The 25,642-nt window shown below is 39.4% G+C and overlaps 1 protein-coding gene across 2 annotated transcripts in view; it reads right to left on the bottom strand.

The window, feature by feature from the left end:
* Nucleotides 1-25,642, bottom strand: part of plod1a (procollagen-lysine, 2-oxoglutarate 5-dioxygenase 1a) — a 76,947-nt gene that overhangs the window by 3,522 nt on the left and 47,783 nt on the right. The window contains exons 13-18 of one of the 2 annotated variants that reach the window (XM_033630057.2): nucleotides 14,853-14,994; nucleotides 14,560-14,673; nucleotides 12,066-12,131; nucleotides 11,548-11,652; nucleotides 9,238-9,384; nucleotides 5,276-5,401 (exon numbers count right to left, since the gene is read on the bottom strand). In XM_033630057.2, coding sequence (XP_033485948.1) covers nucleotides 5,276-5,401; nucleotides 9,238-9,384; nucleotides 11,548-11,652; nucleotides 12,066-12,131; nucleotides 14,560-14,673; nucleotides 14,853-14,994 — 700 coding nt within the window. Of the gene's footprint in view, nucleotides 1-5,275; nucleotides 5,402-5,647; nucleotides 5,774-9,237; nucleotides 9,385-11,547; nucleotides 11,653-12,065; nucleotides 12,132-14,559; nucleotides 14,674-14,852; nucleotides 14,995-25,642 lie in introns of both variants that reach the window. The other variant, XM_078170340.1, reaches the window with a different exon arrangement.

Genomic DNA, 25,642 nt, shown 5'->3' on the forward strand with positions numbered 1-25,642 from the left:
GAGAAATGCTGCTGCATGTAGATAATTTTAGCTAAATGATGACTAATTAATAGATGCCAATATATCAAGTTAAACGAGTTAACAAGAACACTAATTGCTACCTATATTAAATCGCTTGCTAGCTAATTTCATGCTAGGAATAAACCCACTCCTTAATTTCTGTGCAGAACTTGTGCTCACTATTGCTTTGCACATATTGTTTTAATCTTTATTGCCACAATAGAAAGAGCAGGGTCAGGGAGGAGACAGTGGACCAGAGGCCAGCAAGGATGATCATGCAGGGTCTTCACAGGTGAGGAGAGATTATAACTGGCTGAGAAACAATATCTATAGCATAAAAGTCTCTCTATTATCAGGTAGCTCTAGTAAGTCCTTAAAAACTCTCCAGCTAATTCAGAATGCAGCAGCATGTGTACTAACAGGAACTAAGAAACAAGATCATATTTCTCCTGTTTTAGCTTCTCTGCACTGGCTCCCTGTAAAATCCAGAATTGAATTTAAAATCCTACTGTTAACTTATAAAGCTCTAAATGGTCAAGCTCCGTCATATCTTAGAGAGCTCATAGTGCCATATTATCCCACCAGAACACTGCGCTCTGAGAACGCAGGGTTACTCGTGGTCCCTAAAGTCTCCAAAAGCAGATCAGGAGCCAGAGCCTTCAGCTATCAGGCTCCTCTCCTGTGGAATCATCTCCCTGTTACGGTCCGGGAGGCAGACACCGTCTCCACATTTAAGACTAGACTTAAGACTTTCCTCTTTGATAAAGCTTATAGTTAGGGCTGGCTCAGGCTTGCCCTGTACCAGCCCCTAGTTAGGCTGACTTAGGCCTAGTCTGCCGGAGGACCCCCTATAATACACCGGGCTCCCTCTCTCTCTCTCTCTCTCTCTCTCTCTCTCTCTCATCCTATTACTGCATCTTGCTAACTCGGCCATTCTGGATGTCACTAACTCGGCTTCTTCTCCGGAGCCTTTGTGCTCCACTGTCTCTCAGATTAACTCATACCGCAGCGGTGCCTGGACAGTGTGACGTGTGTGGTTGTGCTGCTGCCGTGGTCCTGCCTCCTGCTGCTGCTGCCATCATTAGTCATTAGTCATACTTCTACTGTTATTATACACATATGACTATTGTCACACAAGTATACTGTCAGATATTAATACATACTTTCAACATATTGTACTACAGTAGTCAGAACTATAACTATAATATTATTACTTTCATTAATGTTGTTGTAAGCTACTGTCATTACCTGCATCTCTCTCTCTCTCTCTCTCTCTCTCTCTCTCTCTCTCTCTCTCTCTGTCTCATTGTGTCATATGGATTACTGTTAATTTATTATGCTGATCTGTTCTGTACGACATCTATTGCACGTCTGTCCGTCCTGGAAGAGGGATCCCTCCTCAGTTGCTCTTCCTGAGGTTTCTACCGTTTTTTTTCCCCGTTAAAGGGTTTTTTTTGGGGGAGTTTTTCCTTATCCGCTGTGAGGGTCTTAAGGACAGAGGGATGTCGTATGCTGTAAAGCCCTGTGAGGCAAATTGTGATTTGTGATATTGGGCTTTATAAATAAAATTGAATTGAATTGAAAAGTGACTTTGTGATCAATTCCCACAGCTATGTCACCACTACTATTCTTAATCCTATTATAAATTTTGCTTTGCATATTTATTATCTATATTATTACAATAGAAGAGGGACAGGGAGAAACCAGGCAGGTATTTCGCACTATCTGGCTACTTACCCTGTATATGCTCGAGGGTCATTCTGCGTCAACTTATCTAAAACTTAAGATTTTGATAGTATATAATTTTAAAGAACTAAAGTCGGTCCCCTGGTGCTATACTGTGGCTGTTTGTGGTTATGTGGTTCTTTAGCCGCTAAGGAGAGGTGCAACTGAATACGCGAGGAAACAAAGTCTTTCACCCTGGAGACTGATGCTCATGTCCTGTGTGAAACCAAAAATCAATAAAGTTGTATTACGTTGTAATGCGTTATATTACCTTATATTACGTTAGTAACAGAATTTTTATTTCAGCCAAAGTGATTTTTTTTTCCAAACCTAACCACGTGCTTTTGCTGCTTAAACCTAAGGATGTCAACTTAAAAACAAACTTTTTTTTACCTGCGTTCTAAATGTTTTGAAAAAGACTATGCATTCAACTGGCAGAAACTCAACATTTCCTGTAAAAACTAAAGTTTATTTTAAAAAGAAACGATACAGGTAACAAAATTAACACGTCATTCCTAAACATCTAAAACTGATGCAGGAGGGTACCGAGAGCATCATAGTTTGACATGACATGCCACTGAACAAGTGTTGCTATTTGCAGAGTTGGGAGTAAGAATGTGTGGCATTTGGCAGTCGCTAGCTTGGATTTTTGGGAGCCAGGGGTGACCATATTTGGGCAAGAGGGTGGAGCTTTGGCAGAGTGAGGTGTGGATCTGACTCATGAACTATGGCGAAACCTCACAGACAGCCTTTCACTAAAAGCATCCACGCCCCAAATGACACTTAACTTAAAGCCTTAATAAAATATAAACAGATGAGTTATATAAAAATGTATTATCCGCACAGTTGTCATGAGTTGGGAAATTAGCTATAGAGACCAAAACCTTTTTTTTTTTTTAACCAGCTTGTAAACATGTTTATTTCTGCTGTAAAGTTGGGCATTTTAAGGTGGGGATCTATGGGAAGTGACTAACTCTTGGAACCAGCCTCAATTGGCCATAAGGGAAACTGCAGTTTTTGGCACTTCCACTTTGTTGGCTTCATTTTTTATCCCTGGAGGTTGATTCCAATCTCCTCTTGTTTGAAGATTTTTTCTGATCACTGTCAAGCTGCTGTCAGTGAAACTCTCCACTTCCTGCTTCGATATTTCACATGATTAATCTCCAAGCTGCTCGATTGCTATAACCTCTCCTTTTTCTTGTGGGTTTTAATGTGAAAATTGTTGACTTTAGGGGCATCGGTGGCTTAGTGGTAGAGCAGGTGCCCCATGTACAAGGCTGTTGCCGCAGTGGCCCGGGTTCAAATCCAGCCTGTGGCCCTTTGCTGCATGTCACCCCCCCCTCTCTCTCTCCCCCTTTCACACTTACCTGTCCTGTCCATTAAAGGCAAAATGGCCAAAAAATAATCTTTAAAAAAAAAAAAGTGTTGACTTTCATCAACTGTAGCTTATCAGTGATTGAAAAAAAAAATTGGCAAAGTGGAAGCAACTACAAATAATGAGTAAATTAAACCTTATTTCAGTTAAAAAGACAGTGTTTTCAGCAGAGTGGTGACTATAACATACCTCTCTTCTACTAACAGACTTCGTGCTGTAGAAATGGACATTGTACTGAATTTAATTTGTCTTATATATTCTGCCATGTCATTAATACCAACTTTTATTTGAGAATTTAGGGTGTGTGATTTCTAGTTAATGGTCTTTTACAAGCAAAACCACTGGTGTTGTTGTTAGAATAATGACTATGACTAATCCAATATACCATACTTAAAAAATGTAAATATTCAAAACTGTTAGGTTCAATCCTCAAAAGCCTTCTGTGGGACTCCCTATGCATGACATATATTATCACAACAGCTTTACAAATGACAGAACCTGTATTTAGCAGCTGTTTCTTCTCAGTTTAAATCCATGTAGCATAAACCAATACCACTGTGGACTGATAGCTGATTATTTCGTCCACTTTATTGAAGATGCAGGGAAACAACATGGATGCAACAATAAAAACAGCTAGCTTCAGCTTCATGTGTCATGCAAAGAAGACAGACTCACAAACAGAGAAATGACACAAATGGAAAGTTTGAAACACCAGGGATGTAGATGTACATGCCAGAAATATGATGGCATTCCATTTTCAATGATATGATTATGATTTCAGCACCATGCTCTATCAAACCTCTGTGCTACACTGTTGTTGGGGCTGCTCTATGTTCCTGTGAACATTTATATTTATTTATAGTTTCTCCAACTCTCCCAGTATTGTGTATGTACTGCTTAGTAACTGTGGTAATTTCATAAAAGGTCCAGTGTGAAGGCTTTATGGTAGGAGTGGGGGAAAAATCAATACAGCATAGTATCACAATATTTTTTTGTGGGTATATTGTATCTTCACACAATGTAATGTATTTAATTTTTATCATATAAGTTATTAATATTACACATTCAAATTACATTTAAGCAAGCCTACTAGAATAATATAATCAACAGACATAAAAACTTTATCTTATTAAATAAAACAGATGTTGACAAAGTTTACCTTTGGGGACATAATTTACGGTTGAAAAAGGTAATAAATTGCAATGTATTTTATGCAGTACTCAGCAGCTTTCTTTTAGTTAATCATTTCTCCTCTTCATTCATTTAGTTTAGGGTGGTGAGGGTCTGTGTAGTGGATGGGAAGGTAATGGGAGGGCTGTTGAATGTTGCTGTTGTTATGAATCCATTGCCTGCTGCATTGACTGTATTGCTTGTTTTAAAAACTGAAAAATAAACCTTGATTAAAAAAGTATCATGATAATATTGTATCTTGAATCCTCTGGTGATTCCCAGCCAAAAATATATTGGCAGAAATAATATTGATAACTGTGTTTTCTTTAGTGTATCATCACCTGAAAATAAGAATCCCTGTGTTTTTGTTACCTTAGAATATATCTGCATGTGGAGCGTGTCATCTTCTACTGAGTCCACCATGTTGTTTCTACAGTAACCCAGAAGAGACAAACCAAACACTGGTTCTAGTTTAGAGCCATTCACCTTTTCATGTTGGCCACCGTAATTCTCCTTCACACTTGGCATACCGAAGAAGTTTCAGTTTGTTGCAATCTGCAACTTCACTGCTAGATGCCATTATATCCTACACACTAGACCTTTAAAACATGTTGTTTTTTAGATATAAGTAAATTTATATTATGATTCTGATTGTTCTGATTATAGTGTGCATGCTGTCTTCCATATTATATTATATATTATATTTTGTGGGTCATGAGAATTTTTAACTGTTTCATTCCTTATTCAAATACAACTATTTTAAAAGGAACGTCTCAAATTGTTTTCTAAGTTACTGAATCCTATCTTGCCTATGTTTGTATCAGCTGACAACACAGTCAGTGTACTTCTGATTTAACGTACTCCATCTGCCAGGCTTATATGAACAGTTGGGAATATATGTTGGGTAAGACAACATTTTGTGCTGACTAACTGTTCTTTTAGGATGCAGTAACTGTGAGCTACGTGTTGGAAAATATATTTCTACCAACCTCCAAACGCACTCACCTGGTAATCAAGGCCCACTTGGTTGAGTGCAATGTTTATAGTGAATGTGGAGGCATCATGGTGTGGTCTCAAAGACGGCTGCTCATCTGGTTTATACCTAACTACAAAGGCCAAGTCAAACTGAGCCTGCAAACACACAGACAGAAATGAGTCATGCAAGCATTTGCAGAGAAACTGGTCATCTGGCCACAGGCAGTGTGTGTGTACACATGTCCACTCCTCGCAGCTCCTGCTGAAAACAGAAAAGCATCAGCTTGGTTCCCGGTCCAGCATTCACTTCCAGAGATGGAGCAGCGAAGCAGAGAGAGAAGTGCAGATCACCTGCATCATCATATCCTAGCTTCTATTACCTGCCAGCTCCTCCCCATTTACCTGGTAGTCAATGCCTTTGCTGTTGAGAGCTATGTTAATAGTGAATGTGGAGGCATCGTGGTGAGGGACGAGCAGGGGCTGCTCGTCAGGTTTGTACCTCACCACAAAGTTCAGGGGAGTGGAACACTGATGAGAGAAGACATGTTAGTCAGCAGAGAACAGGAACCCATGAGAGAGCTGCAACTGGTGGTTGCAGTCACTTTCAATAAGTCTACACATTATCTTACACATTCTTCAGCTAATCTATAAAATGTTGAACATAATGAATCATATGTTAACAGTGTCTGTAAACTGCTCATTTCTTCCTACAATGTTTTTTAATTCCCCTAAATGAATATAAATCAACTATCAAAATTGCTGATGATTCATTTTCTGATTCATCTGGTTATTTATAAATTAACTGAAATGCCAAGAATTATTATGTTTTGATAAAAAAGCAGCCCTGTTTTGCTTTGCTCTATAAAAAAGTAATACAGCACCATGGTAAGCCAAGTCATAAAAGCTGGTAACATTTCTATCTTAAAGTATGAGTCGGATGATACTCCATATTTTACGTATTGACAGTAAATCTTGTGCAGAGTCAAACCAACATTAATCTCTATAAACAGATATCTGCAGATGTATGAGGAATCTGTAGGCAACAGGACAGGATTTATCACAAACGTTCTGGTTTCTGTTTGTAGTCCGAGTTGTATTGATCAGTTACATTGGAGCGCAGTTTGGTTGCCTGCCGGCAAACTGTCAATGTGGAGAGCAATAGAGGCAGAACCCATTAGCTGAAATCTGAAATCTCGAAAACCATCGGCATTCATCTGAGGATGATTTAGCTTTTAATTAGCTTTTTACTAATTTACCTGCATTCATATGCAGATATCTGTTTATAGATTTTGGCCAAAATGTTGTCTGTACCTGTCTCAAGTTTCTAATCAAACTTTTAACAATGAGCGGCAGTCTTCTCCTGCATATCTGCTGGCTACACCAGAACCCCCAATATATTGGCCGTTGCCCCCAGAGGCTTATCTGTCAGACCAATAGCTAACGGGTTCCATTACTGAACCAACAATCAATGTATCCACTAACAAGTATTGGGTCTATCGAAGCCTGAAGTATCTTCTTCCTCTGTGCCATAGAACTCCATTGTTGTCCATCAGTGAGCCACACTAGATACGTTTACGTGAAAGAGAAAATTGATTTATTGTGTTAGACCAACTAAAACCGGACTTTTAAAACACATGTAAACATGTTAGTCTGAAATTGTACTAAATCTGACAGTCTGAAGAAGGGCACCTGTGGCCCAAAACGTCACTCCATGATGATGGAGTAAATGGACCTAAAAAGGGAGCTGAAGTGTGTGGACTTTTCTTTGTTTGTTTGGTTTAATTCTTTTAGTCCAGCACCTTCTTCACTTTTTGGATGTGCGCGGCTGCTCTTTTTATATTCACTAAATCAATATGGACAATAATTCATATCTTGGTATTTTCTACGAAATGGGCTTCATGTTCAGTTGCAAGCTGATCCATGGCTAAAGTCCCCTGTTATTTTTACTGCATGTGTTTTTCCATCACACAGCAGGGCAGGTAAAAGAAGTTTACCTGTTGGAGGTGAGCTGTTTGCAGAGCTGCAGTAAGAGCCTGTTGTTTGCTGCTCCTCATCAACATCTCACTGACTGTTTCTGATTTTAATCTTCCTCCCTGCCATATTACTACACTTGCCTTAATTCGAGAAGCCGATAGCAAAGTTCTTCTAATTCGATGATAAACACATTTCATTTCCTATAGATTCTTCACAATAGAAGTCCCCTGTTATTTTGTTATGTAAAAACTTTTATTGTGAAACAGCAAAATAAGGAAATCTTGTGTTTTCGGGCAGCAACTTCACATAACTTCTAATACGGCCGATAGTGGAGATGAAACAGTAAAATAAGGTAGATATCTAAAGTAAAAACAGGACACAGGAGAGAAACTAAACTCCAAACCACAGAGATTCAGTTAGAAGCTACAAAAGTACTGAGAGCTGAACACACAGAGACTTTTAAAAATGCCTTTCTCTCTGATCTCCTGTAGACCGAGGTGAGGAGAGTCTCGCAACACACATGGCTTGTTTGAGGGGGAAAAGCAGGGTCGTTGGGTGTTGGCTGCATTCGGTGAGACATCACCGCCACCCGCTCTGGCACAGTTGATGATGGAAACGCATATCGGTGCAGAATGGCTTGATTTGGCTCGGCTAAGAGTGAAAAGGACCACTTTACTGGAGGTGTGTTACTGCGGTAACTTCTTTCATATCACAGACTGATTTAGTGTAGCATGTGCAACATATAAACTGATGTCGCACTGTAGACTAATTAACAGACAGATTAAACAGAGGATGCACTTTCTCTGAGTGTTGATGGAGAACTTGTGAGTGAGTGAGTAAGTGAGTGGGCTGGAGCTGTGTGAGAGTGTGAGTATGAAAGAGGAGACATGAACACTGGTATGGGTTATGTAACGCAACTTGACCCTATATCGATATAAACGGTACTGTCTAAATTTATATCTTGCTTGAAAATATATCGATATATTGCACATAGTCGCCAAGCCCTAATACTTACCTATGTGACTGCATATGTAGATGTAAGTTGCCCACCATGGTACCAGTTTGCCACTAGCTAAGCATAGTTAACTTGTTTGTTGGTTGTTTGGTTATGCAATAGATGAACTGGAAAAAGGTCCAAAAATAGCAAGCTGAAAGGGGGCATATCACCACCTAATGTAGCAGAGTCAGGAATACTTGGGTCAATAAATGAATTCCCCTCCCGTGCTTGTATACTGGGACAAGGATAGTAGTCCAATTAAATAATATAGTGGAGCTATAAACATAGCCTGACTTAACATGTAAATGAAAAATGTGTTACTGGGTGACATGTTCCTTCATTACCATCAACACACACTGTAGTTTATTCTGGCTCAATCCGACATACACCGTCCTGCTGCCACAAAAACTCACTAGAGCACCAAATGTGAATTAATCCGCTGCTGAAAGTAGTCCCCAATGAATGCATTACTTCCTCCTGTTTGAGTAATCTTTCTTTAAAAACTATAGCAAGCAGCTGTTTTAGGAAATCACAGAGCCTTTTATTAAAATTAAACTGCATATTAATGGGAAATGTTAAAGCTTTTATGACCTAGCTAGTATTTTAATGCCAAGTGTCATCAGCTGTTTCTAGGACATTTAATGGTTTCCCTCAAACAAAAAGTTGCTGTCTTGTCTGTTTAAACTTCCCTCCTAAAGATAGCAGGACTGGAGTCTCCTGGCTAATTTATAACACCGTCAGCTTATGTTACTGACATCAGACCTTTATTTATTACATGCCTCAGTAGAAGGATATCAGTGTTCTTTTGTATTGACAGTTTTAGGACTATCTAATGTCTGTGCTGAAAATAAACAGACAAGCTGCAGACAAAAATAAATGACAGTGTCAGCACACATCATCACAATCTTTTTAATCAATGGGATTCATCTGATATGATTTAATTGTTAAAATAAGACAAGGAATATTTCCTTTAAACTCAGACTTGTCGCATCTCATAAGAATGTGTGTCCAGAAGTCTTACCTTGGTGTAGTAACCGGGATACATTTTCTCTGTTACTGGTGCAATGTATTCCAGTAAGAATTTGTGCCATTCCTTTTCAAAATTGATTTGATTCATGTGGATATCGATTGTGGGGACGTTTTCATAGCCACCTTGGATTCTGGTGTCCTGACAAACAAGAAAATAAATCACTTTAGAAACTAGAATTACCACCCCATGGTTGTATACCTCCATGCACCAGTTAAGTTTCTCTTACAGTTTACATCCATGTCTGTGAAAACATGGATGCTTCACACCCATCATCCCCCCACAGCACAGATTTATACAATCAGCACAGTTTAAAGATTAGAGTCACCAATTCAGTATCTGACCAATCGTTTCCCCTTCTGTTCCTGAGATTGAATAATTGCCAGAAAAGTGTTTTATGCAGAACATATTGATGTTACAGTGAAACTGACCTCTGAGATATAAAATGTCATCATCAGTTATGGCCAAAGTCATATTTTGTGAGGTCACACTGACCTTGACCTTTGATCTTTGGGCACAAAATTCTAATCAATTTATTTGACAGTCCAAGTGGACGTCTGTATCAAATTTAAAGAAATTCCCTCAAGGTGTTCTTGAGAGTTCTTGAGAAAGGAAATGCTCTTTTAAACTACACGAACTACAGTCCCCCTCCTTCTTCCCTAATCCACCCTCTTCTCCAGCGGGCTTTTGAGTTGGTTACTGTTGTGCCATCTATAAACAAATCATAGTCAAACACAAACACAGACATCTACCCTTAAGTGTACTCTCGTTGTCAGTGTGTGCAGTGTTGACCTAAAAATGATGATAATGCAACACTTTTCTCACAACATGTGCCATTATTACATTATGAGCTGTTTTCACATTATGAACGGTGCCAGTAAGGCTCATAATGTAATAAGTTATTACATTATGCACAAAGCTGTTATTACGTTATACGCTCATGATTTTATTACATTATGAGCCGATTATTACATTATGAACTTTTATTACATTTCTGTTATTACATTATGAAGCATTATAACATTATGAGCCATTATTACATTATGAGTTGCTACAGGTGTTCTTGTGGACAATGTTCTACTATGCCAACAGAGGAGGAATGCCTTTGTTGCTCCGAGTGGGATTTGAGGCCAGGAGATACACGTCTGGATGTCTCCAGAAATGACTGTTTCACAACTACAGAGGATTTCACTTCTATGATCAACCGTGCTGTTGTAAAGACTTTTTTTCGTGTCCCGAAAGTAAACTGGAAGACCCAGCCAAAGCCTGCAGGACTGAACGGGCAACTTTCGATTGAGTAAGTAGCCTACACACATGCATATATTGTTTATTTTCCTTGAATTTGTTTGCTTGATAAGTAAATAACTATGAGAATTTACATTTCTTTAGTTTCTTCTCATTGCTTGTGTAGAACGGCCCGCACACTGCACAAAAAGCAGAGGCACTTCTTATGCAAAACGTGAATTTGTTATTCCATAATGCTCAGTGACAAAAAGTGAGAAACAGAAAGGTGAACATTTCGGTGGTAAAGAGGACTGTCTTTACGAATTGCCTCTGTTTTTTTTTTTGTTTTTTTGCAGAGGTTAGTAGGTCAGTATAAATGACCCGGATGATGATGACAAGCAACTCTAGCGATTCATAAAAACATACTGGTGAAATGAACGAGTTTCGCGGCAGATAATGTGTTATTTAGAGCCTCATTGTCGGTGCCCCGATCATTCCCACTATATGGATGTACGTGGCTCTCGTGGATCTAAATATCTTCCGAAGGACTCCAAATGATACCAAACTTATCTGGGTGAGTAAACAACCGTATTTATTGCCAGAAATAAGGTCCAGGCTGTAAAAAGGTATTCTTTAAGGTATTCTTGAGATATCGTGTTGACAAGGACAGAATGGATGGGACGGATGAGACGGATGGACAGACAGAGGGACAATCTGAAACATAATGCCTTCGGCCACAGCTATCCCTGGCGCAGAGGCATAAAAACCTAAACATCAACAAAAACATCAACAAATTGAAATTATCAATCATTATTGAAATTAGAGCTGCCACAGGACCTAGGGCTCTGTTATGCAGCGGATGTCAAGTCATTACAAAATTCATGACAATTACTGACTAACAAAGGAGCGATGATGAGATATGACTGAGGATGAATATTTTTTTTTACCATATTTTCTGTGAGCCACATGGGGCTCAAATACAGTATTCAATGACAGATATTAATTCAGAATCTTTAGAATCACAGCACTGACACAAATCCAAGGAAGATGGGAAGAGAATACACCCATAAAATATCATACCACGTTGTGTCCTCCTGACCACTCCCCATGATGTTCCATTTCTTCAACCAGGTGGTTACAAGCAACATCAGTGAAAATTGGGAACCAGTACACATCAGGACAAGGCTGGGGACAGAGGACACAGCACAATTTAATAACTCAGTGACATCACAAATTCCATTCAACTGCACTATAGACCATTTCAAACTTGACAACATAAACATTCTAAATGGTCCCTTGGTACTTCCTGCTAGAATGTTTGTTAATGCAGTAACTGACAGGAAGTGCACAGGGACCAAAGCTGTTGCCCTAGCAACAGAGCATCAGTGAAACAGTCTATTACACATTTATACAAATCCATTGCATACATCTTTTTTTCTATTCAGATCTTTTGAAAATGTCTGTGGCCTCAGTCCACTGCAGTGACAGAATTCATCGGAAACACTGAATGACTTCTGTTTTTTCTTTTGTAAAACAATGTCTGTCTACTTTTACTTTTTCAGTGTGGGCATCATGTATTAACTTGTGTTGCAACTCACGGTTTCAATCAGCTTGTCTTTCATGATGTGGGTGTAGTTCTCATGAATGAAGCGCTCCTGCCAGTCCTAAAAGAAACACACCATACACACTGCAAATACTATTTCTCTTCATCAAACTGTTCATTTAGTTATTAATATACTAAGATTAAGACCTTTACCTTTTCATTTCATTTCATTGTACTGACTGACAATTATATTGCTACACTACTGTGCAACCACAATTACAACTACTCCTGCAACCATTGCTCCTAGCAACGTACCAGTCATGTTATTATAGAGCTTAATACTGACCATAGTGCCACTACTACAGGTACAACTGTTACTGAGGTTATGCTCTGAGGCTGGTAGGTAAAAGTCATGCAGAGGGGTAAAAATAATACTTCACCCACAAAATGATAATTTCTGTAATAGTTACTCACTGCTTGTTACCTTGAATTCATTGTTTTTCTCTCATGCCTCCATGACGAATGGAGAATTAAAAAGAACATTCTTTATGACCCAAAGGTAATGGGGTGCTCGTTTAATGAAAGCAAAACTACATCAAAACATGCATTCACAAAGTATCAATTCTTATTTATCCACTCATATGCTACCAAACACATGCATTTTCACTAAAATGTTATGATGTTAAACATGCCAGTGCAAACTTTGTGTGTGTTTGTACTCTGAGCAGATTTCAAACACGTGCAGGCTAAGGCACATTCAGGGTGAGCTACTAGTGGGCAGAAGTTTTAAGCAAAAATGCATGTGTAGCATACCACTGGATAAAAGTGATTTGGATTGAACTGCACGAGTTGTGTGAGCAGTACCGGCCCCTGGCATAGGCAGTACAGGCGAATGCTAAGGGTGCCATCATCCATAGGGGGTGCCATAAATGGGGGAAGAAAAAAAATCAAAATCTTTATCTTTTACAATTTTTACTAATATTATTACAACCTCTGATTTTGAAATATAACATAAGGCCACAACAACATAACTACATAGCAAAGCCAACTAAATAACAGAAAGGCCCTTTTTTCTGGGTTCCTGCCACTGCCCAGCCCCCCTCCCCTGCTCGTTACACTTAAGTGTGCTTGGTGACATCACAAAGTGACATGTCACTGCGTCAGTAGTGCAAAAATGAACATGAAGTCTGCACACCAGGAACTGCTATCTGGGGGAGATGGGCGAGTTATTCCACATCACGTGAAGCCCGAAACACGCTGTATCATTATCATGTCAAAACGACAAAAGCTCTCTGGTGCCCGCTCAACTACGACTTCTCTATTGAATGGAGTGGTTGTGGAGTGGAAGATCAGTGTTGAAATCACCAGGAGAGGTAGTTACCTCTAAGTTGCCAGTGGCCGCAACAAACAACTCACGGAGGTTGCACTGAGCTACACTGTGAGAAGTTCAAGGTCTATTCAGTAAAAATTAGCATTAGGTAAAGCTACATTTTAAGTTCTCATGATGTGTTCAATGCAATCTTGTAAAATGTAGCTTTTTGTGAGAAACTTGAATAAACACAGCTGTTTGAAGGCGAAATGTGTTGATGTTTTCACAGCACTATAAAATAGGTATTAGAGAGAGAATTATGATGTATCATATAGCCTATAGTAAAAAGGCTTTTTGCTTATTCCTTAAAGATGTTTTTCATGTGAAAAATGTTATGTAAAAAATTGTTTCATAAATGTGTATTATTGAATTTGTGCTCATTCAAAGGCAGTGTAATAAAGGACTGAATAACTTTAAAACTGATAATTATTTTTTTTATAGTGTAGATTTCTGTGTTTCCCAGGCACAAAAGAAGAATTGTTATTTTAAGCATTGGTATCAGTATTGGCTCAGAATTTCAAAATTGGTGCTTCCCTAGTTCAATTAAAAAGGAAATTTATACATTTTATTATTATTTTCATATATTATTATTATATTGTTTATTCTTCTGAATAAGTTCATTTGTAATTCTTTGTTTATGATTATTATAGTATTAGTATTGTTTATATTATTATAGTATTATTATAACACGTAGGCTACAACATTTTACTGAAAGCAAAATAGCACATATTTTTATCTTATTTGTTGGTGTTAGCCGGGTTGCTTATTTGCATTTTGGTAATAAATGTGCAGTGCTTTGACTGTTAAGCTGCAGCAAATGACATCTTTTTTTTTAATGTGAGAGAGTTTAGAAACAGCTGTTTTGATAAAATTTTGCTGTTAAACATAGTCCCCAATGACTTCAATTCATCAAGAATGTTTGCGTTGTAGGTAACTGATATTCATATGGTCATTTTGTGGGTGAAGTTTTCCTGTAAGCAGAATTAAGAGTAAGAGCCATGTATAAGCATTCCCAAGTGCTAAGACTTAGTTTCAGCTTCCAAATGCTACAGGTACATCACACAGCATTAAACTAAACGTTAAACGTTACCACGATCACAATAATTAACAACCAACACACACTTCTGTACTGACCATATCACCACCACTTTAGTCATATTAACAGGTGATATTTTCTCACCATTGGGTTTTCAAAGATCTGCCACAGATCGTTATGAAGATGACTCATCTCATAGTTTTCTGTTGACAGGATGCGCCCGAAAGTGTGCATGTTGGTAACATACATGAAGATTCCCTGAGAGAAAGATTCACAACTGGTCAAACATTTTCATGGACAAGTTGTTAATGCAGTTATTCAAGTTCAACAATACAAATTCAAACTATTCAAGTTGAGCAAACCAAATTCAGATATAAATTATTCAGATTCAGTTTGTAGGAACACGTATTGTGTCCATATGCTTTTCTCTTACTGACCTTGCTGCGAATGTTGTGGCAGTAAGCCATGTCAGGGTCTAAGAGGTGTGAGCTAAATAGCTTGTAGTCTTTGAGTTCTGATCGAAGGAGGCTGGCCTTCACCAGGAACACACTGGACACATATGGGACATTCCACACACCCCTAAAAAACAAGATAGTGTTAGACAGCTTACATGGCATTGCGAGGGTCTAATATCAGGAACAGACTGTGCTCAAATACTGTTAATTCTAATGAAGTGAGAGAGAACCAAGTGTGTATTGGAGACAGACTTCCCCTCTTTTACTAGCATATTTTGTCATGTTTAAGTAAGAAGCCTCCCTGATTTCTTATCTGATCCTGTTTTATTTGCTGTTGATGCAAATTCAACACTTCCATGTTTTCTTTATATATTTCTACAGCACCAATGCTATCAGCACAACAGTGAGACATAATCCTCCCTTTCATGTTGGGCCTTTAACCTTTTTCACTCTGCTGGCAGGCATCCACAGCTGACATCACTGACTTCAGAGTGGACTGAGTTTTAATGCTACAGTCAAACCAAAAGACCCTAAGGTATCCATTGGTACCAACCATGTCCGGCTTGTCAGGAAGGGGGTTAAATAGCACTCCAAAATTACATTTTGGCGAGGAAAAAAAAATGGCTGAATATTCCTGCATACTGGGTTCTGAACGGTCTTGGAATTGGATGAATTGTATATAGCTGGAAATCTGAGACTCTTGCAGACTCAATAAGCTCAATTTCAATTATATTTAATGATGTTAGCTCCCATAGTAGCCACTTGATTGTAGAAATACCATTTTTTGGGAACATGACCTCACTGTATAAAATGACCTCTTGTGACCTCCGGGATAAACACAGCCTTATGAAACTTTGCAACCATAAATTAGAGATCTCGAGCATTCAGATGATATTTGGCTTTCATAAGTACTACTCAACTCAACTCAAATTTTTTTATAAAGAACATTTAAAAACAACTCATGTTGACCAAAGTGCTGTACAAAAGGAATAAAATGCTACAAAACACATACATACGAGTGACATGATTGTCAGGTACACAGCTCACACATTTATAGACCCAACACACACAGGTACACATCGGGGAAAACCAAATCAGGGGGACTCTAACATTAATGAATAAAAGTAAGTTTTGAGCTGGGACTTAAATGATTAAATGGTGGGGGCAGATCTGATTGGGAGGGGGATGCTGTTCCACAGTTTGGGGGCAGACACATGATCACCCCTGAGCTTAAGTCTGCGGAGGACAGCCAGAAGCCCCTGATCAGCTGACCTGAGGGACCTGGACGGGGAATGGGGGGGTTAGAAAGTCTGAGATGTAGGATGGGGCTAGACCATTAAGGGCCTTGTAAACAAACAGGAGAACCTTAAAGTCAACTCCGAACTTTACTGGCAGCCAGTGGAGAGAGGCCAAAACAGGTGTGATGTAGTCTGTCTTCCAGGTACCTGAGAGAAGCCTAGCAGTGGCGTTCTGAACCAGCTGGAGGAGGGACAGAGAGGACTGACTGATACCAGTGTACAGGGAGTTACAGTAGTGTAAATGGGAGGAGATGAGAGCGTGGGTGAATATCTGCAGGTCTTCGAAGGGAGAGAAATGGCTTGATTTTGGAAATGGTGCAGAGTTGGAAAAAGCTGGTTTTTACTACTGCATTTATTTATTTCTCAAATTTAAAGGTGGAGTCAAATATCACGCCAAGATTTCTGGCATGGGGTTTAACATAGTTAGAGAGGCTACCGAGCTGGTCAGAAATCCCTCTAATGGAGTCAGGGGGACCAAAGAGGACAACTTCTGATTTGCCCTCATTCAGCTGGAGGTAATTCTGTGCCATCCAGTTCTTTATGTCCTCGAGGCAGTTTATGAGAGTGGCAACACTGGACTCGTGGTTAGGCTTGATAGGGAGATACAGCTGTGTGTCATCAGCATAGGAGTGGAAGGAGATATGTTTATGTTATGTTTTTTTAAAAATTTGGCTGAGAGGAAGCATGCACAACGAAAAGAGAATAGGACCTAAGATGGAGCCTTGAGGGACCCCACAGGAAAGAGTGGCTGAGGAAGAGGAGTGATTTCCCATGCTGAGAGAAAAACTTCTATTTTTGAGATAGGAAGTGAACCAGTGTAATGCAGTGGCACTGATGCAGACACCAAACTGGAGGTGTTCGATTAAGATGTTATGATCCACAGTATCGAACGCAGCAATGGCACAGTTTCCAGTGTCAACAGAGAGTACACTTTCAGCAAGGCAGACTCTGTGCTATGATAGGCCCAGAATCCAGACTGAAACTTTTCCACGATGTTATTTTGATGTAAGTAGGTATGTAGTTGATGGAGAATAACCTTTTCCAGAACCTTAGAGAAGAATGGAAGTTTAGAGATAGGTCTGTAGTTCCTGTGTAAGGTGGGGTCTAAGCCATAGATATTGTATATGTCTGAGTGAATAAGAAGATCTATATGGAACCAAAACCTGTTTCAAATAGGAAGGACAATTAAAGTAAACACATTTAAAGATGAACTGAACCCAGTGAAACTGCCTTCTAGCTTTAGGCTGCAACCAATTAAGTGATTCATACATATAGCAATGATGAGTTCTATATGTGCACCTCAAAATAAATCTACACAGAGAGTTATACAATACATTTAGGGGTCTAAGATAAGTATCAGAGGTGTTCAGATGGACAATGTCAGCATAATCAATTATAGGTAAAATTAACTTATTATTCTTTTTCTGACAAGAAATGAAAAACAATTAATTGAGTGATAGAGTGAGCACAGACAACCAAATGTTCGTTTCATAATAAAATCAATGTGGGGCTTAAAGCAGAGTTTAGGGTCAATCCAGAGTCCAAGATATTTGAAGGAGTCTCAAGGGGAGATCCATCATCAAAATTAATATAAAAGCCACAGGGATGTGAGCATCTTTGTCGCATGCCAAACACCATGCTGCAGGACTTCTTCTCATTCAATATGAGTCTGTTATTATGAAGCCATTTTTGAACCAAATTAAAGTCAAATTGTAAAGAGTTCTGGATCTGTAATATATCAGAGTTAGAGGTGTATATAACAGTATCGTCAGCATATAGATGAACAAGACAATTTGAGCATATTTGTGGTAAATCATTAATAAAGATAGAGAAAAGAAGTGGTCCAAGAGTGGAGTCTTGTGGAACACCCTTATCAACAGTTAAATAATCAGACTGAGAACCTTGAAAGACAACACACTGACGTATGTTATGAAGATAGGCATTAAACCAGAGGAGAGCATTTTGAGATAGACCAATAGAGTAGAGCTTATCAAGGAGGAAGTAGTGATCAACCAAATCAAAAACTTTGGAAAGATCAATAAAAATTGCACCTGTACGTAGGCCTTTATCAAAGGAGGAGAACACATCATTGGTGAATTTTAGCAGGGCTGTTGTGGTGGAGAAATTAGGTCTAAAGCCAGATTGGGTTGGAGATAAAATATTGCACAGATTGATGTACTGATATAATTGATTAAAAATAAGTTTCTCAAAAGGGGGGTGACTCTAGTACATTTCCATATGGGGGGAACTGAATAAGTAGATAAAGACATATTAAACTAGAAAAGCACTCGGAAAGCGCAGACCTCTGCCAAGCAACTCAGATTTCCTGCCATTTTATTATTTTATCCACTTCGCTTCAACCGATCAACACCAAAATTATTTTATCATAATAATTATTATCGTCTGTTCCTTGTCCCATTATCAACCTTTCCTGAAAATTTCATCAAAATCTGTTCAGAACTTTTTGAGTTATTTTGCAGAAAAACAAACAGACAAACAGACCAATACCAGCAAAAACATAACCTCCTTGGCGGAGGTAATAAATCAGCAAGGGGATACATTAGAACATGAGCTGCAAGTTTAACAAATTTAGCTTCCAAACCATCTGGACCAGCACTAATATTTTCTTTTAACTCATTTATAACATAAAAGACATTAATAGGTAGAATTTTTCTAAAGGAAAAAGAACTGTTAGAGGTAGTGCAGTTTAAAGAGCCAGCCATATCATAAGAATTAAAGTGTTGGGAACCACAGATAGATGAGAAATGACGGTTGAAAGCTTGGGAAATAAGTGGAGTTTCATTATTTATACATATCTGATTTAAGAGGTTTTTGTTAGTTTTATTGAGAGTATTGTTCAAATGTTTCCAGAACTGTCTAGGATTACGGAAATCCTGTGAAAAGCTGTCTTTATAGTAGTTATATTTTGCATTCCTTGTTTTGGTTTTACAAAGATTTCTCAAATATCTGTAGGTTTCCCAATCAGCAGCATCCTTAGACAAGCGATATTTGGTCCAGGCTTTATCCCTTTGTTTGAAAAGGCTGATAAGATGTGAGCTAATCCAGGGTAGGTGTCTAACTTTAACTCTAACTGTTCTTATAGGGGCATGTTTATCAATTATGTTCAGAATTTCAGAGTGCATCATCAACAAAAGGAATTAACTGAAATCTGTCCCAGTTAATGCAAATTATATCTTGAATAAAACTATCTACATTAATGTTCTTGCATTGTCTCAGTCTAATATATTTAGGAGGCGCACTTGGGATTTTGATTTACCAGACACAAAATATAACTTGTGAGAAAGTGATCACTTAAACAGTCTGACATAACTCCGGATTTAATTATTCTTTCAGGATTAGTGACAAGTATCCAGTCCAACAGAGACGACGACAGATAATCAACTCTTGTAGGTTCCTTAATTAACTGAGTAAGGTTTACAATTCCCATCATTGGAGGGGGAGCAATCAAGTCAGTTACTATTGAAGTCACCCAAGATAATCATTTCATTAGGCCCTTCAAGAGAATTAATAGTTGACAAAATACACTTAGTGGAGTCAGTCACAGCAGAGGGAGGCCTATAGATGTTGCAGAATAATGTTGACAAAAGACATTCAAAGTTAACTAGACAAAATAACAAACACGACACATGTACACACACACACACACACACACATATGAAAAACATAAAAGCAAGGTGAGTGGCTGATAACTAAAGTAGAGCAAATAGCCACAGGCTCAGACTGCTACATAGCCTACATGAGGAAACAAAAGAAGGGCCCAGCTTAATTTATCCCAGGTCAGAAATAAGTAAATAAAAATAAATAAATAAAATGAAATAACAATCCAAGATCAAGGAATCAAGTAGCTTATATTCAGGCAAACATAAATATATATAGATGGCCACAGATAATCACAATAAGAGGAATGAGTCACCAAAGAAAGAGGGCCATTTCATTATTTCGAGAGGGTAAATAAAAGATAAATAAAAATAAAATAAAAAACAGCAACAGACGCTCTGTATTCTGGTGAGAGGGGATAATGTTGGTATGATGCTGTGGTCCAAATAAAAAAACTTCAGTTTTATTGTCATTGAGCTGGAGAAAGTTTGCTGCCATCCAGGATTTGATATCATGAAGACAGGTATTGAGGTTGGTTAGTTTATTATAGTTGTTTGGCTCTAGGGGGACGTAGATCTGAGTATCGTCCACATAACAGTGGAAAGACATGTTGTGCTTTTGGATAATGTGGCCTAGTGGGAGCAAATGGAGAAGAGGATTGGACCAAGTATGGAACCTTGGGGAACACCACAGGAGATGGGGGCTGAGGAGGAGGATGAGTTGCCAATGGAGACACTGAAGGATCTGTTGGATAAGTATGAGGAAAACCAGTTCAAGGCGGGACCAAAAGCCCCCGCCCATTCGTTAAACCTGTGGATGAGAGTGAGATGATCTACTGTGTCAAAAGCTGCGGTCAGATCTAGGAGTAAGAGGATGGAGCAGTTACCAGAATCGGCAGCCAGAAGGAGGTCATTGGTTATTCTGAGTAATGCAGTTTCTGTACTGTGAAGAGCTCTGAAACCTGATTGGAATTTTTCAAAAATGCAGTTTTGATCCAGGTGTGACAACAGTTGGATGAAAACTACTTTTTTGAGGATTTTGGAAAGAAATGGCAGTTTGGAAATTGGTCTGTAGTTGAGTTGGACTGAGGGATCTAGATTCTGTCTTTTTTAAAAGTGGCTGGACTACCACATGTTTGAAAGATTTGGGAACATGGCTGGTTTCCAGAGAGCTATTGATAACTGAGAGTATACTGGGACCGATGGTGTTAATTACTTCCTTGAAGAGTTTGGTTGGTATAATAACAAGAGAGCAGGTGGAGGTTTTCATAGTGGAAATAATGTGATGAAGCTCTTGTAAAGTGATGGAGTAGAAGGAATTAAAACTGGCTGTGTTTTCAATGGAGACGGATAGCCTATTTGCAGTTGGGAGAAATACTAGCTCTGATGTTCATTACTTTGTCTCTAAAGACATTTAGAAAATGCTCACATTTAGAGACAAATGCTTTGAGACATGAGTCCCTTTTACACTGCCACCGTTTTGCAGGCAAGCTGCGAGCGTTTAGACACACACAGCTGGATTGGCGAGTTGATCCGAGGTGCCCAATTTTCCACTGCGTAGGGATAAACATATTGGCGGAACCTTTCTGGTTTAAAAAGAACAAGGTGCCCTTCCACCACGGGAGGGGCTGTTGATGACTTGTGGGAGGAGCTGTTGATGACACCTCACATGTGACCCACTGGCGGTGGACAAACAGGAAACAGCTGATAGCAGGAAGAGCAGCAAGTAGCAAGAGGGAAACGCACTGTAAAGATGAGAAACTGGGGAGACAACGAATTGCGCGCCCTCCTTGTCCTCGCAAATGAAGAGGCCATTAACCATCAAATGACAGGAATAGTGAAGGACGGGCCAACTTATGAGAGAATCGCCGAAGGACTGACAAGCAACGGCTTCCCACGGAGCACGTCACTGTTTACGTCACACGCTGAGCTACACGTTTTGTTACTTGCTCACGCCCCCCATTGCCCCGAAAAAGGCACATTCTGTATGAACAAAGTAGCCATGTGGCAGAGGAGGTGACAGGGTTTAACAAACTAACAAGTATCGTGGGGTAATGGCAGTTCTTGTTAATAAGATCAGAGAAATATTGGGCCCTGGCATTTTTGACTGCTAGCTGGTATTTCTTCAACAGATCCTTCAAAATTTGAAATGAGACCTCCAGTTTATCACATTTTCACCTCCGCTCTGCCCTTCTGCAAGCTCTTCTTATTTCTCTGGTGTGAACATGATTAAGCCAGAGGCATTTTAGTTTTAACTGGTGCTACAGAATCAAGGATAGCTGAAACTGTGTTTCTGAATTGTGAGACAAGTTTCCCATTGCTCACATAGGACAGTGCAGTCTCAATACTGTTTATGCTAGGAGCCTCTTCATAGGCTTCTGCAAATCTAGTGGCAGTGGAGGAATTTATAATGCGAGAGCAGAAGAAAGCAGGGCAGATAGGAGAAACGTGTGGCAAATAAAAACAAAAAATCATTGCTTTGTGATCAGATAGGTGAAAGTCTTCTATCACAGGGTTGGGGATGGAGACAAGTGGAGATAGCTTCACATGGACAGCAAATATGAATATTGAAATCGCCAATAATGAGGATGTTGTCACATTTTGGAGCAATGCTGGACAGGAGATCAGAAAAATCACTGCTAAAATTAATGTTAGGCTTTGGGGGTCTGTATACTAGTAGGCAGAAGACCAGTAAGGAGCCATCTATTACAAAAGCCAGAAATTCAAAAGAGGAAAAAGGTCCGATAAGAATATTTGGACATTTAAGGGTATTTTTGTGAATTACAGCCACCCCTCCGCCACATGAATGTGACCTGGGTTGATGAAAATGAGAGCAGCGTGAAGGAGTGGCTTCTATGAGGGGGGAGAGATCATCAGGGGTTAGCCATGACTCAGTGATAAGGAGGCAGTCAAGGTTTTGGGACAGAATAACATCTTGACAGACAAATGATTTGTTTGACAGTGATATCACATTTAGCAGACTAAATCTGGAGGCGAGGGGAGGCGAGGATGAAATCATAGACTGTGAAATAGTAATAAGATTGTTATAATTTACTGAGCGGGTGGACTCAGAGACAATATTATGATATCTGAGAGTAGGGCTGGGTGATAAATCGATTTTATCGATTAATTCGAATTTGTAGTTCAGAGTGGGCTCACCCCTCCCCCCCCCACGCGTTTGATACACAAACATCATGGCAGCGAGCGGGGAAGAACTCGTTCCCAAGAAAGGGAACGTGTTCGGTTTTGTGGCGTCAGACACAGAATAAACAGCACCCCGCTTTAAAGTGTGTTTGAAGGCTGTTGCTACCCAAAGTAGCAGTACTACCAATTTACTGCAGCACCTCAAACGGAGGCATGCTGCCGAGTGGGAGAGGTGTTGCTCCCTACGAAAATATCCCTATTCAAGTGCTTGAATTTGTTATTTACGTGACATTGCTTGAACGCAACACAGGCTCCTCTCCATAGACTGTGTGTTTGGTGCCGTGCTGCAGGTTCGGGCCAGGCTCGGTTATAATTGTCTCGGACTCGGGAAAATGCCTCCCGAGCCGCGCTCTAGTGTGCTCACCTGTGTGTGTGTGTGTGCAGGGTTCAACGCTAAGGTTTTTTTTCACTTGCCTGGTCGGGCAAGTTGGTCAGAGATCTACTTGCCCAAAGTCAGTTTTTACTTGCCCTATAAAAATTGTTTAATATAAGCGGCTATCAAATAACAAAGACTGCAGTTATTTTTATGTTATGTAATCTTTATTCACATTGTATTTATTAATTAAAACAACATATGTCATGTATTGTAGCTTAATTCCTACACAAAATGACAGTGTCAGGGCTTAAAGTGAAAAATTGGTCAGTCGTTGTCCGTCTATAATTTTGCTCCCTACTTGAGCCATGCCCACCTCTATTTATTTTTCACCCCTCTCTCCAGTTCTGCTGTATTAACACCGGGTTTAATATATTTTGCTTCCATCTCTCTGCCCTGCTCTACTCTACTTCAACGCTACTTAGCTCTCTCTCTACTCTACCAGTAGACTACCACATCCACCTGTTGCACAAAACGCACATAGCAGTGTTTCCCCTAGGATGGAGTTGTAGTAGCGGAGGTGAAGCACGCGCATGAAAAATAATTTTCACATGTGTGAAACTTTTTTGCATGCTTGCAAAGCACAGCCTGCTGGGATGTTTCTATGTATCTACTGGCACCAGAAGGGCTCTTTAGGACTAAGTACATACAGTACATGTGTGCACAGTAATGAGCAGATGAAATGTCTGTCTAGCTTACATATGAGGTGTCTCAAGATTTAGGAACATACAATTGTATTGAATACAATAAAAGTAAAAAGTCACATGACATGCTGCTGTTTTGTGCTATGACCTATTTAAGTGTTGGAAGTTGTTATTTACGTGACAACGCCTGAACGCAACACAAGCTCAAGAGTGTCGTGCTACGCTGCTGTGCGAGCAGCTGTTTGTCTGTGCTTAACAGCAGTCTGTTGATGGTTATTTACACAGTGTCCATAACAATAACTTTGTCAGCTGACAAACTGCACCAGGCTCGGGGTCAGGTCTGGTCAGGAAAATAAGGCCCGAGCCGCTCTAGCGTGCTCACCTGTGTGTGTGGCAGAACTCCGCTGTGCGCGATACAGAGAGCAGAGGAGAATTGTTAACGCGTGACCATGTAGAGACAGAAATGACACGATGACATAACACCATAAATAGTATATTGTTCTGTTATTATATGAAGCATCTGTCGCGCAAAATAATATCAATGGGGGCTGTGGGCAGGACATTGTTACACAGCGTGTGCCTGTGACTTCAGGCAGAGAGACCGCTGCATCAGAGCCGAAGGAGCACGTTTTAAAATACATTTATTTTATCAATTAGTTATTAACTTTTACTATTTTTAGCAACTTGCCCGATCGGGCAAGTGAGTTGTTAGTTTACATGCCCGACCTTGAGTTTTACTTGCCCCGGGCAATCTGGCAATCCTTATTGTTGTGCCCTGGTGTGTGTGTGTGTGTGTGTGTGTATCTGTGTCTGTGTCTGTGTGTGTGTCTGTGTGTGTGCACACGTGTCTGTGTGTGCGCATCGGGGCCGAATTCCGCCGTGGGCGACACAGAGCATAGGAGGATTGTAAACGTGCACCGTGTAGAGACAGAACTGACATGCTGTTGAGTAAACAAGATAAATAACATTACTCTTTAGTTAGTTTAATAAAAGGACAGGGTATAGACCTGTTCTATAGGAAAGGTGACCTTAAATGACTTCTGTTACAAATACAGGATGGGTAAAAAAGGGGGGGTGTTAAATTACTTACGGCTCACATGGTAAATTCAGCAAAATCAATACAACAACAGTCATGTCATACTCAACACTAATTTTCATTTGCTTTCCATTTTTAAAGTGAGAGACAGCGAGTTCTTCAATTTATAGACAATGGAGGTACAGACAACAGTTATTTCTGTGTGGATGAGATGAAATTTGTCAACTGTAAATATTTAAAGAAATATTGTTTGGTATGTCGTATTTCTCACACAACCAAATGTATGACAGCAGACTACGCTCTGTATATATACATCTGAAATTTTCTCCATACCTTTGTTAATCTAACTGGGAATGCTGGTATTGGCAGTAGTAAAGTAAACTTTTTTAAAGTTTTACTTAGTAGTAAGTAAAAAGCCTACTCAGAACTATTTTCTGAAGTTGAACAATTAACTATTAGTAGACTTACGATACAGTGGCTTCATGGTTCAATACATTTTCGTTACAACAAAAACAGAGAAATGCCAGAGATATTTCCTTGGTTTTGAAGATTTTAAATGTATTTTTTAAATGTATAAAAACAAACATGATGTGGGCTTTG

This window comes from Epinephelus lanceolatus, chromosome 8 (assembly GCF_041903045.1).
Source record: "Epinephelus lanceolatus isolate andai-2023 chromosome 8, ASM4190304v1, whole genome shotgun sequence".
In the NCBI taxonomy this organism is placed as follows: domain Eukaryota; kingdom Metazoa; phylum Chordata; class Actinopteri; order Perciformes; family Serranidae; genus Epinephelus; species Epinephelus lanceolatus.